This window comes from Solea senegalensis, linkage group LG13 (genome assembly GCF_019176455.1).
Source record: "Solea senegalensis isolate Sse05_10M linkage group LG13, IFAPA_SoseM_1, whole genome shotgun sequence".
NCBI classification, from domain to species: Eukaryota; Metazoa; Chordata; class Actinopteri; order Pleuronectiformes; family Soleidae; genus Solea; species Solea senegalensis.
In genome coordinates this window covers 17192867-17206795 of record NC_058033.1, presented here as the reverse complement: position 1 = coordinate 17206795, position 13929 = coordinate 17192867, and the positions used below count along the sequence as shown (strand labels likewise).

Genomic DNA, 13929 nt, shown 5'->3' with positions numbered 1-13929 from the left:
TAAGGGTGTACTCTTTAATTTAAATTCATAACTGAAAGTTTTGCTCATTATATATGTATTGCAAACACTTAGGTTTGGTTTTTTTGTATATAAACTGGCGTGTTTGACGGGTGTAATGTTCGGGGGTTGGTGTGTATGAGTACATTAGTGTTGAAGTGTAAGAGAGCGAGCGAGCAAGAGAGAGTCGTCGTTTCTCACATCTATTATGCATAAAATTCTTGAACTCTCTGAACTGTTCCGAGATGGTTTGGAAGTGAAATTGAGATCTGTAAAATGCTGTGCACCAACTACCAACCGGGCAGACTTTGTGACAACAGTTATGCTCATGATGTCAAGGTTAATTACAGTTTTATTAGCTGTTTCTTGTTTTTACTCTCACCAAGCAGTTTATTTTTAAATTCTTGAATGGCTCTGTCTGCTTTATAATGAGCTCCTCCTTGTTTGATGTATTTACATCTGTGATGGACTTATGAGTTTCATGATATTTGCTGCAGTTAGGATTTAAAATGGAAAACAAAATGCAGAAAAGAAATCTCACATTTGACCCGGAATTGGGTCGGACTGCGGTCCTTTTTGCAGTTGTACCCCGACAGGAAAGAGTTTGACACGTTGTGTTCTCTTGTCCTGTGGACTATTGGTTATTCATTGTGTTTTTGTGGCCTGAGCCACCTGGCATCTTGCTCATCTACCAAGATGGTACCTCCTACATACCAAACACTTTGATGAGGTGTCTTTTTCCAGTCTAGTCATTGTTGTATTTTAAGATCGCTAAAAAGTTTACTGTCTTCAATGCACACAAGATTTTAGTAAGGAAAGGATGTTTTTTTTTTTGTTTTTTTTTCATTCAAGTTCAACAATGACAAATAATGGTGACTTATTCAGGACCTACTGAAACTTAATTTATTTAGAAGTTGCCATATTTGAACAGATGTATTTGCTTTACTAAATACAATAAACATTTGCAAATTAAAAATGTGACTGAATTACTCTTGGAAAAGCAGCTTTAACTCAAGACTCTAAACAAAATAACAAGATATTTTAATGAAACAACATCTCTCGGGCAGTCACAAGGACAAATCAATTTTTTTTGTTATGTATTTAATCATCTGTTGGAACAGGCAAATACAGACTTACTCAAAGGGAAGAGCTAGCAGTTATACAGGGAAAGATATTTGGTGTAATACAAGCACATTTGTTTTAATAATTATTGTGTTTAAGGTTAATGTGTTTGGAATATTTGTTCCCATATTTGTATGTGTAGCTTTGGTTTCTCCTCAGCACAGTAATGTGTGAGGTGAGAGCACCTGGAAATGAACCGTACGCCCCATGTTATGTATTAAAATGACACCAGTTTGATGTGATTCAGCACTATTTATCGATCTTGCGAGCCTAACAATAATACATTTTTCTCTATTCAGGCGGAGTATTTCAGCTGTGTGGCAACAGTTGTGTACACTCGCAAGGAGAATTGTCTGTACCAGGCTTGTCCGTCTGCAGACTGCAACAAGAAGGTTATAGAACAACCTGACGGGATGTACCGCTGCGACAAGTGTAACAGACAGTTTCCAAACTTTAAATACAGACTCATACTTTCTGTAAGTGCACACAATGTACATCACTTATGCCTCTTTGGCTCACACTTTCAGTGATGCTGGTGTTTTGTCACTTGTTGTTTTATTTCACTGAAACAAACAGACATAATTACGTCTCTCATGTCCTCATTGTCTCCGTCTGTCTGACTTGTAGGCCAACTTGGCAGACTTCGGGGATAACCAGTGGGTGACGTGCTTCCAGGAGACGGCTGAGGTCCTGTTGGGTCACAGTGCGGACACACTGGGACACTTAAGAGACACGGTAATGTTTGTTTGTTTACAACTGACCAGAAAATTGCCTGTAATGTTTTACTTAGTTTGTGTATTCATGTGCGTGTGTCTTATTCAGGATGAGACCGCATTTGAGGAAGTCTTCCAGAAAGCCAACTTCACAACCCACATTTTTAAAAACAGAGTCAAGCTTGAAACATACAACGTGAGTAGCAATGAACTAGAGCTTAATAGAATGTGAATAAAATAAAGTTTTAAATAAAAGAAAAAAGAAAAGAAAAGGTTTACTCGTTAACTGGGTGTTTGCATTGTTTATAAATTGAGTGTTTTGATCAGTATTAACTCCCTGCGGTTCAGTAGCCACCTTCAGGATGTACTGGTGGCAGGAATGTTTGATTTAAAAACTAAATGGTAAATACAAAAATTAAACAAAATTGACATCCCCTAGAGCAAATACAGTCCAGGATTTTCATCAACATGACTTTTTGGTTGTTATCTTCCACTGAACTTTGGTCCCAATACATGTGAAAGCCAAAAACAAGATCCGAAAAATACACAAATGTAAGATCATTTTAATTAGTATCACAATGACAAGAGTTGTTAAGTAGCCAGTGTAGTTTGGATGACAAAACAAATGCGGCTGTGGATTAATTTCTCTTAATTAGCCACTAATTTGCATTTCGCTGTTGTCTGTCTAAGCCTAATTAACTTGATTACTCACAAACTAATTTGCTGCAGAGGAAACAGTCCAAAAGGAATGACTGAAATGTTGAATGGTCTGTGTCCTGACCGCAGGAAAAACCTGCAGGATAAGCGATGCAGAGTTCGTGAGGCATTCCTCATGAATGCAAAAACCTTTTCATTAGAGTCAATAAAAGTCGAGGCAAAATATTGCCATTCAGCCTTTATGCACGTAAATGCCCATTTCCCTTTTGATGCTGTTAAATTACAAAGAATTATCTTCACATGTGAAATAAAAAGAGCTTGAGTGTCCTTTCATAGCAAATGGCGACATTCCGCTCCTACAGACCATCAACAGCAAGGCAGAAGGCGCACTAGCAGATGCCCAAGGCTGCATTTTTCATTACAGCGAGCAATACTGAAAAAACAATATACTGATGGTTTTCTTGTTGTTTCTCCCCTTGTTTTTGTTGTTGTTGTTTTATTAAAGTCTCATCAGTCGTGGGGTTTAAAATACAGTTTGTCCGTAGGGCAGCATTACATAAGGGCCGTTTAAAAGAAGTAGTCGGTAGCTGGAATGGTCTTGGTAAATTGTCCTCTGAGGGAAATTTTAAAAAATGGCGAATTCCACAGCAGTGTGGAACATAACGTGTGTAAAGACCGACCATCAATGTAATACACAGGCCTCGCCTGGCAAATAATGCAAATAAAATATAGAAAACAATACAGCGGTGTCACAACTGTATTGTAATATAATGTGTTCTCTCGTTTAAAGCAAAAGTTCAGGCATTTGCCCCTGGGCCAATTACAGATTTTACAGATTTTGGTAGTTAAGAGAAGTAAATGCAACTGCAGCTAGAAGACATTAATGCTGTTCAGCCCCACTGTGGTTTATACAGATAAATAAATAAATATTATCAGGTTCTCAATAGTATTTCAGTTTGTGGGGTGGTCTATCCTCTAGGAGGGGCATGACAGAAACATGAGAACCACTGCATTAATGTAATTATGTAATTGACTCTAAGATTTGTATGGTAGATCAAGATGTGTCATGAAGTCAGTTAATGACTAAATTCCTGCTCGAATATTTTGGGCAACACCATGGACTCCTTTTAAACAAAGCACAGAATTCCCACCGTCTGACCTCACTGAGAAACTCACTTCATCACAAATCACTGACTACCTCAATACTTCAATGTGTCCTACTATCTTTTATAAACCTTGTGATTCAAGGATGAGCACAGAACAGAAAAGAGTGTATAATTCAATTGAGTGGTTCCACCTCACCCTCAATTTTGTACCACTGTTTCCATTCAAATACAATAATTCTGTCGCCCCCCCCTGAGTAATTACCACAACCCTCACCTCTCCACTGCAATAAGCGTCCTGTCATACTGCTGAATGTGCATGGGGTTTTATAGGAAGAGAATCCACACCTGAAACCTTTGGTGGGTGCTTCTTGGAGTTTTCAGTCATACCCCAACCTGTTGCTGATGTTCTTGCTTCATTCGTGCTATGTTGATGTTGTGCTTCCTCCTTGCTTCCACCAGTCATGACATGAATAACTTCCTGGGTACGGCACAGTAATGTCACTGTGTGACATATACATGTTGTCCCAGTATTCATTCTGTATCAGTATCTATGATCCGAATCATATTGTTTTATCTCAAAGCAAAATTGGTCACACGTTTTTCTTATACAAATGTTACATATAGACAAAAAAGTGACTGTGCATGTGGAATAGCTGCTTGTGTGAGAGAAAGTTTCGTCTCTTTTGTCTGAAGTGAATTGATTTTACCTCAGTGAGCAGATTAGTGCAGGGGGCTGGTTTTTCCCGAGCTCGTGTGAGCAGGCTATTGAGTGGCACACAATGACACTTAATACACCCACTTTATTTAATCAACAAACCGCACTCTTAGCAGAGTTCATCAACATCACATTCAGGTGTTTCTCGCCGTCCCTCAGCTTATGAAAAAGGTCAGAGGAAATGAGGTGTATGATACACACTTGAACATTTCCAAAACACTGCCTATCAAATCATTTGCATAACCCGTGCTGCGTTGTGTATTCACACCAGATTGTCGCTGTGATTAGTGATTACAGTGCGTTATTGTGCAGCCTCGCAGTGACACGCTGAGGTTTTACAGGTAAAATAAAATAGCGTTATCACGCCTTGGGTTACTAGCATAAAATATCACAGCCCAGAGAACTCGTGAGAGTCGTGTTTCAACTCGAAGGTTGTTGGTTCAATTCCCAGCTCCATCATTTTCACCACGTGACGTAATTTCTTCTTCGAGGTTGGAGTTGGCTTTCCCAGCGCGATATTCCGCGTGTTTGTTGGCGTAAGCTCCTGTAGGAACGTGAGGTGTGGCGATGGTGGAGGGCTGTGCTTATATTATTATAAATTGCTTTTTTCTTAGGCCACGAAAATCATACAACAATTGTTATACAGCGATTATACAATATAGAGATGCAGAAATGCTACAAACTTTGTGCCGGCACTGTATGAGTGAATGAGTGAATGGGTGAATGACTATATGAATACAGACCATTTATCATTAGCCGTCCATGGATATTGAGATGATATTGAATGGGATTGTCATCACTGGGCAAAAGGTTAAGGACTCAGCAGTGTCAGAAAGATGAACTGTAACTACCTACGTTACAAAGATACTGCCGTTGATGTCGATCGTGATCATGATGTGTTTTTTTCCAAACACTGAAACCTTTTCTTTTTCACTTCTGTCTCCTCCATGTTTTGTTGCAGAAAACGTTTTTCCGTCAGGTTCCGTTCCTCTTTTGACTCACGACATGGGATATGTATTGATGATTGTATGGAAAGAAGAAACATAGGAAACTGTTACTTGTCCCGTGGTTGCAGTACGCTGCTGTCAGCGGCATCATCCTCCTCCTCTTCCTCCGATGGCCTTGCAGTTGAAAGACTCTTGTGACCCGTTCACAACTTAAATTTGACTGTGATATTTCGCTAAATACTTCCATGAAGTTAATCCTCGTCTTGACAGCCTCAGCACACAACAACATGAGAAACAGAACCAATTCCTGGCATGATTTTCCTTTTCCTGCCTCAAAAAAAATAAAGGAATAAACAGTAAAACCAATATGTAATTGGAGTGCATTACCACGTTACCCCACACTCGGGCCAGTAGTATGACAAAGAAGCTGAGGCTTCGGTTGTAGATGGGCTGTAATTCTCATTCACGTCCCATCACTGTGAACCACTATTTACAGCCTCATTATCCAAATGCCTCCTCGGGGATTCTCTTCTTTTTTGTAATTTTACTGTTCAGTGTTGTAAAATTGTGTTTCTCGGTGTAGTATCTCATTAATTCTCTGAGGTTGTGGCATCAGTGGAGAGTATGTGTGTGTGCGCGCGCCTGGTTTTCGCTTCAAGGTATTTGTGTACATGTTCTGTTAGTGCACCGGCATCTAGAAGTTGTGTTTAATTCTTCAGGGAAGAACCTCGCCTCACCCTGTTATCTGAAACTGACTTGGAGAATAGGGGTGAATGTCAGGCCAGTGAATAATGTTTTCCTGATGTGTTGTGGTGTTGAATATCAGTCTGTGCATGTTAAATTAACAATCCCTCAGCCAGCAGTCGGCCCTCTTGGAAAACTTTTTGATTTAAACAAGTTTTATACCTTTTGTCAAGTGGGGCCTTTGTGTTGACAGCCACCCTTATTGTTTTATTTGTCTGGTATCCTGTGGTAGATGCAAATTGAAACATATGAAATGAATGGGAGAGTGTGAAGTCTTTGATGCTGTTGGTGCAGGCTGAATTTCTAAACTGATTAATGAATCGTTGCACACTCGTTGCATGAAAATGAGTTTAAGGCTTCACATCTTAATCAGAAGCCACTGTAATATTTGTTGTGTTGCTGATGGTGACGATAAGATTCTACAAATAAGTCTCAACTTTGGTCTAAAATTGCACTGATTGCACTGATTTGCGTCGCATTTGCTTGCTCGTCATTTTAATGTGGCATTGAGAGCGACAACTAACGATTATTTTAATAATCGAGTCATCGTTTGGTCCATAATATGTGTTAAAAAGCGTTAAAAAAGGTCGATCAGTGTTTGTCAAACCTGGAAATGATGATGTTTTCAAATGTCTCATTATATCCACAAACCAAAATGATTCAGTTTTGAATGATGTCTTTGTTATCTGGCACAAACAAACCAGAAACTATTCACATTTAAGAAGCTAAAACAATCGTTTTAATCATGAAAACAGCTTCAAACCGATTAATCGACTGTCAAAATAGTTGACAATTAATTTAGAAATCGATTAATTAAGTAAGTTGTGTTTGGTTTCAGCGTTTTCCAACTTTCACCGATAGTTTGCACCGTGTCAGAGTTGGACCCTGATTGTCAAAAATGGTGTTAACATGAAAGAAAGTGATACAGGGATAAATAAACCACACAAAAAGCAAAACTGATAGCCTAAAGAAGAGAAATGGGTCACACTTAATATCAAGCAACACATATTCACCATTGACTAGGTGCTTACTAACATATTAACACCTTATTTTACATAACCTTATTCTACCTCTATTACAACATAAATTAAGATTGTTCTTGATTGAGGTGTTAATACATGCTTAATAATTACTAATGAAGTGCTAGTATGCTACTTATATGCATGTTGGTAAGCACCTAGTAAATGGTAAATATGTGTTCCTTAATATAAAGTGTGACTGAGAAAGGTTTGTTGCAAAGAAATGCTGCATTTGGTCGATGTGTTGTTGTCCTAAAGTGCTTTCAGTGATGTTGTCAATCATATCTTGTGTGTTTGACCTGGCTTTCTTATCCTTGGTTTAAGTTCATCTATCTATAGCGAACTATCCATCAGTCTGTCCGTCTAAAACAAGGCAAAGACTTGTCTATGATAGACGGGCAAGTGACTGATCGTTTTTAATAGGTTATAAGTACAAGTTCAATAAGTTAATTAAACAGTATTTACTAAAATTCATGTTGTTTTCAGTACATTTTTGAAGAATTCATGATTGAATGGTGGTAGGAATGTCTGTTTTTTTGTTGTTGTTGTTGTTGTTTTTACCAGTTAAAACCAAGGCTGCTTGTCTTCCCTCCGTAGGACGAGAGTCGAGTGAAGGTAACCGTGATGGAAATCCAACCGCTTGACCACAGGGAATACAGCAGGACTCTCCTCCGCAACATCCACAAATTGGCCAGCTCAACTTAGTCCCAGTGATCCAATCAGCTGCCTGGTAATTGACCACGTCTTCAGCTGACCCCTGTTTGTCGTGTCCAACCACTTTTCCACCGGTGAGATAATGGTGTGTCTGACAGGGTGTGGCAGGAGGGCATCGCGAGGTTCATCTGATTAACCGGCGGCCAAAACGAAAGACTGTCATCTCGTTGTTCACTTCCTTTTAAAAGACGGTTGTGAAATCCTGGAAATACAATGGGGAATAAATGTGACCCTTAAATTCAGAGAAAGAGAAAGAAGTTTACAAGTTGTAGAAGTGTGTTTTAGATGCACCAATGTTTCCTTTGACTTTAAGTGTTTATACAGGTCAGGGATGGAAGATGTATAGAATAGTTGGAAGATATTGCTTTTAATTTTAGAAGAGAAGGTGTGTTAAATGTGTGCTGCATGTGATTCTTTAAAATATCCTTGGTGTGTACGGCTGTTTGTAAATTAACCTATTTTTAAGTTAAAAAAAGAAGTTATGTTTGTCTTTTAAAGAAATACCCAAGTTGAAAGGTACATTTAAACCCTAACAAAGCATTATCCCTAATCTTAATTTATTGTCTTCCTCAGAAACTGTCTCATAAGGACCAGGTTTTAGTCTCTACCAAATAGATCCAACGACCACAAGAACACACACACACTCACTCACATATAGAGAGATCCACTTTGACCGTACATGACTAAACTTGCCGTATTCAGTCTGCTTTGGAACACGCAGGCTCACAGTCAGGTATTGGTTTAGTAAGCACTTGATTTGCTCAGCACACATTTTCAATATCAGACATCAGGTTCCTGAGATTGTGATTAAAATACGATTGTGCCAGCCCCCAATGTGTGTCCAGGTTTATTTTTAGCAGCTGAATCCATTTAAACTACTTGCCGTTTTCAGCCGTAAACCAAGTGAATGTAGCCGCCTCGCTTTACTTGTGCCATGGAGCTGCTTCTGCTTCTGCTTCTGCTTCTGCTTCTGCTTCTGCTTCTGCCATGCCTGCTTCAGGAAAATCACTACTGTACTGAGGAGTTCTATGGAGCTAATGGAGCTCAGTCTGCTTGTGTGAACTCATTTGACAATGGTTAGAATGAAGTGGACATTTGTTGATATTTAAAGGCTATATACATTACAACTTTAAATCTAAGAACCTCCCTGTAATCCCTCACACTCATTACAGAAACTAATTGAATGAATTTAGGTTACATGAATAATGTTATACCAAAAAATAATCACATATTTCACTTAGTGCCCATTGTAAAAGTGCTGTGAGTTGTGATTCCTTAAGTTAGTCAGTCTCAGTTTTTCACACATGTAAAAAAGAAGATGACGTTGCCAGGATTCATCAGGCTCATATTGTGATTGAATGGTTTAGGGAGCATTAGATTTTCATTTTTTACAGCACAGACTCCGGACCTCAACCTCACTGAGAATCTTTGAGATGACTAACGTAACAGACTCCCATGATAAATTCAAGATCTTGGGGGGGGGGAAATTGTGCAAATGTGAATTATAAATTAATGCTGTGCCTTTTGCTATAGTCAAGCTAAAGTTGGTCCAACCAAATACTTGAGTGTGTGACTTATTTGGTCATTTGTGGTATATATCATACTGTATAGTGCAGAAAGTCAGTGATAACAACTTAAATTCTAGGCCATACTGTTCTTATATATATATTTTTTCCTTTCCTTTGCATCCTTTTATATTTTGACTGGCGCAACATTTTTTAGTTTAAAGGTACAGTAGATTATTTTTGGGATCTCTCGTTACAATAACAAAAGACCTAGTTTGATTATGCCAGGATGCAGCGTGGGATCATGGGAGTTTCACAAGGCATTAATGGCTGTTAGCGACACGATAAAATGCAAAAGTAAAAATGTAATTAAATAAACTTAAGCTTGAATAGATGTGGATTTAAAGAGTGTTTGAGCATGTTTTGGCTCATGTAAGTCCCCTTGTCAACACAATATACCGTATAACATATTTTTTAGATCTTAACCAGACTTTTTGTTCTGCTCCCAGTTAGCTGTTTTCCACCTTCAAGTTGAAACGCCTGTATCAAAGATTCCGTGCAGCCTCGTGTTTCGCTGTGTCTTCTCACAAGCAGACGCTGGAAAGCAAGGACAGTGCTTTAGTGACATGCTGCTCCGGTAAGGTGTGGCTCAAGGGCATGACACTGATTTACGCTGGCAGCAGGCCGCCTTGCTTCCCTCACTCTGAGCACCATCGCTACCATCTCCTGCCTGCTGCCTGTCGCACTGTGCACAGAGGTTCGGGGAGATTAAACACACACACACAGGCACGCACACAAACATCTTTTCATCCCCGTGTCACCTTTCCCTCAGGTTTTTCCATTATCTCTGTCTTCCTTTTTTTTTTTTCCCCTCGATTGTCAAGAGTGTTTAGAGGCTTTAGCTTCTATAAACACAATCTGACGCAATGCAATGAAAATAGTCGCTCGTCACAGACAGCATTTTAATCGCAAAGCAAAAGTATGGAAGGTCAATAATTATTAGGTGTCACTGACAAACACACACACACAGAAACAGGACCACTTAACCTTTTAAAAACACCCATGTTTTGAGCTTTACGTCGCCCTGTAACCTTGCTGGCTCAAATATCAAAGCAGGACATGAATAATTTGTGTGCAAAAGCAGATGAAGTGAGCGTCACTCCCCGCTCTGCTCTGCAAATCTACACGAGAGTCCATGAGATCAGAAAGTAATTTCCTACTTAAAGCCTCGCTGGTGATTGAGACTTTAGATGGTGACGCGTCAATCTGCATCCTGAGTCAACCCCCAAGGCACTGAAGAGGACATCCTGCAGAGATTTAGAGAAATGCAATTTTTCCACCAAGCAGCAGTGAATGGTGAGTAAGGTTGTCACGTCTTCATTTCCAAGACCGTCAGTCTGGTGAACGCGTAGTTCCACAGAAAGTGTGCGTGACGCAACAAGGACAGCTCATGGAAATGAGCTGAGGTTATAATGAAGGTTGCCGTCCTGTGTGTCAGCAGTCTTGTCTGAAACTACACTTCAGCTCAGCTAACCTCTCCATTATGAATTTGTGCAACAAGAGAGACAACGTTTCCAGGTACTGAGGCTGTGTCTACATACTGTCGTGTTTTATATACTCTGGTACTACCTAACTGCGATGTTCCAGTTGAATTTCAGATTTAAAACAAGGATTATTACAAAATGAGACACCGTCAATAATGTACGTATGGTCATTTTTAATTGGCAAGGAACATTTACTGTACTGTGCAAAGGTCTGAGGACACCGCCTCTGTTGCTGTGTCTGTGAGAGTCTGATCAGTGGCATTTGGATTGGAATGATGTCACTGACAATCTTAAGTATTAAGTTATAAATTAGCAAACTGTCATAGCACGTCTTGACTAGATCCAGTGTAATGTTTTCTCAGGGTTTAAACTCCAGGTTTAAGAGATCCAGGGTTGTGCCGCTGGTCACTTATAAGGGAAGGTCACACTATATGCTTTGTTATTTTAAAACTTCATACATGGTTTCTTGTATTTTCTTGGACGTGTTCCATTGAAGTTATTGTGAAATAACTGCACTGCATGCATGGTCATTATAGGATTACGAAAACGACAAGTCTTAATGGTGGCCTCAGACTTTTTGCACAGTGCTGTAGAACAATCAAAAAATCCAGCAATTGTAATTGCAGCTAATTGCATTGTTTCAAACTGTGATTTTGATTTAAAAACTGCTAATTGTTCAGCCCAGCTCGCCAGTGGTCTCTTTTGAGCTTGCTTCCTTTTAATCTTTTCATAGTAATCTCTCATCTAATCTCATCTCATCTCATCGCCTTCCACTTACCTGGATCCAGATTGAGAGAGCAGCAGTTTCAGAAGAAGAAGAAGCCCAGACACTCCTCCTCTTCCCGGCTTCTTCCACCAGCTTCTCTGGAAAAGATCCCAAAGCTTTCTCAAGGCGGCTGAGAGATGTAGTCTCTCGAGTGAGTCCTGGGTCTGCCCCAGGGTCTCCTCCAAGATGGACATGCCCGGAACACCTCCCCAGGGAGGCGTCAGAGAGGCATATATAATATTTATATGTTCATCATAGAGGGGCTTTTGCTTATACTGGGCCTACAACGACTATTTGGTGAACAATCTGATCAGGGATCAGTAGATAAACAGCTACAACAGCTCATCATGTTGTGTCAATAACTGGAACTTCGAAAGAACAAAGAGAATTCAATGTAACTTCCATCTGCCGTTGTCATAGGGACAGAAACGGCAGAGTCGTCATCCACCGCACCCGTGCACCGACACGTGGGAGCCGCAGATGTATCGACACGTTTTCACCGCGGCTGCTTGTAGCCATCTGTCGCGCGCTTCTGCCGGTGCGACACATTGACACACATGTGATGCCTCTCACATGAGGAGGACCTTAAAGCGAGTAAGTGTCGAAGTGTGAATGAACAAGTCTGAAGAGTGTAGTGGTTTTGCAATAGTGGAGAAAATGTATGATGCAGTAGAAGATAATATCTGTTACATCACATCACATGTCATTTAGCAGACGCTTTTATCCAAAGCGACTTACAGAAGTAAGAAGTAAGTAAGTGCTTCAACTTTGTATTTTGATTTCTATGTTATTTTTATGTGTATGAGAGCAATCGACCTCATGGAGGCTGTTAATGCTATAGTGGCCTCCATAACCACGACTCCATTATGCTCGATGACGCTGTTTGATTCTCGTTAAACAGCTAAAAAAAACTAAAAGAACACTATGCAGGCTAAACTGTACGCAGGCAATTAGCGGTGATTTTGCCGCTCAGCGAGAGATTTAGATTTGGAGTGGCCGTGTATCACTTCCTCCCCCCCGAGTTTTCCGTAATGTTTTTTCACACGAGTCGAAAGCAATCATCATTAGAGATATTACTCCACGGGTTTTCCCCCACACCAGTGAAGTTTGGCATCGAGTGCTGAAGTGCACTGCTGGTCCACGGCTGTAAGGGAATTCATTTAACATGGTAAAACATTACCGGAGTGTGCTGAGCCACCACGAGTGCAAACATAGGCACTTTAAAAAAATACATTTTAAGTAATTATTTGATTTTTGGAAATGTTCTAACCCAGAATAACTCTCGGTTTCTGGCTCTTCGTGGCAGAAAAAAACAACATCGCAAACACTGACATGTGATCTCTTGTTTTGATGATACGGTGATTAATTTAGCACAGCGCTGCTCCGTGAGTTTCAGAGTGACACGATAACTCATTTGGCATCGCGTCTCTGTCCAACTGGCAAAAGTAAATCTCTATTTTATTGTGTTTTTTGGTTTGGTCTCCACCATCTGCTGAGAGACATTTCTGGCACAACAAACTCTTTAACTAGTTCACAGTGGGTTTTTAGAGTTCTTTTTTTCAGGCTGTGGCTGAAAATGAGTGAACCACTTCAGTAAAGTTGCAGATCGGGTCCATTGTCAGGAGAGACCATTGATTTTTGTATTGTCATTGTATGACATTGTTATAAAAAAGTAAAAACAACCACTGCATTAAAATACAAGGGGAGGTTTATTCCAACAAGTGACAGAAGCAAAGACTAAACGAAGTTGAGGGTGTTGCTTGTTAGTCTTAACCTAAAGAACTCCAGATATCTCTTGCTCATCTCTTCTATATTTTTTGCCAATTTTATCTGAAAAGACTCAAACAAGCATGCAAACACTGTAGTGCTCCAGGGGCATCAGATTCCAGTTTGCCAATTCCGTCTGCACACAGCATCCCCCATCGTCTATTCTACATGTTCTTGCTGCTTTGATGTGCATCACTTACAAATTCTTCTTTAATCCACCACATGCATCCACTGGCGGGAAGAAGAAGACATTTTGTGTTTTCCCCAAAGCTCGGTAAAGACTCTGCTGATTGGTGAACTGATCTCCTCGCTGCTGGCCTTGCCGAGGACAATCTTTGACTGACAAAGTCACTACAATCTCACAAGAGTCATTTCTTACTGCGGAATAGTGGCTAACGCTGATGCCTCACAGCAAGAAGGTTACAAGTTCTAATCTGGGTTCAACTGAGGGCCTTTATGTGTGGAGTTCACGGGTTCTCCGGCTCCCTCCCACAGTCCCAAAAACATGCAACATGGGGGATTAGGTCAACTGGACACTCTAAATTGACCATGAGTGTGAGAGTGAATGGTCGTTTGCTTGTTTGTGGCCCTGCAATGGACTGGCGAACTGTCC

General features: G+C 40.1%; 1 protein-coding gene across 2 annotated transcripts in view; it reads left to right on the top strand.

Annotated features, from left to right (window-relative positions):
- The window catches only part of LOC122779791 (replication protein A 70 kDa DNA-binding subunit-like), a 29445-nt gene extending 21097 nt beyond the window's left edge, over positions 1-8348 (top strand). For both annotated transcript variants that reach the window (XM_044042402.1, XM_044042401.1), the window contains 4 exons: positions 1419-1595; positions 1747-1854; positions 1942-2028; positions 7618-8348. In XM_044042402.1, the coding sequence (XP_043898337.1) occupies positions 1419-1595; positions 1747-1854; positions 1942-2028; positions 7618-7725 (480 nt within the window). In that variant the 3' untranslated portion in view covers positions 7726-8348. The remainder of the gene's footprint in view (positions 1-1418; positions 1596-1746; positions 1855-1941; positions 2029-7617) is intronic.
- Positions 8349-13929: the final 5581 nt, after the last annotated feature.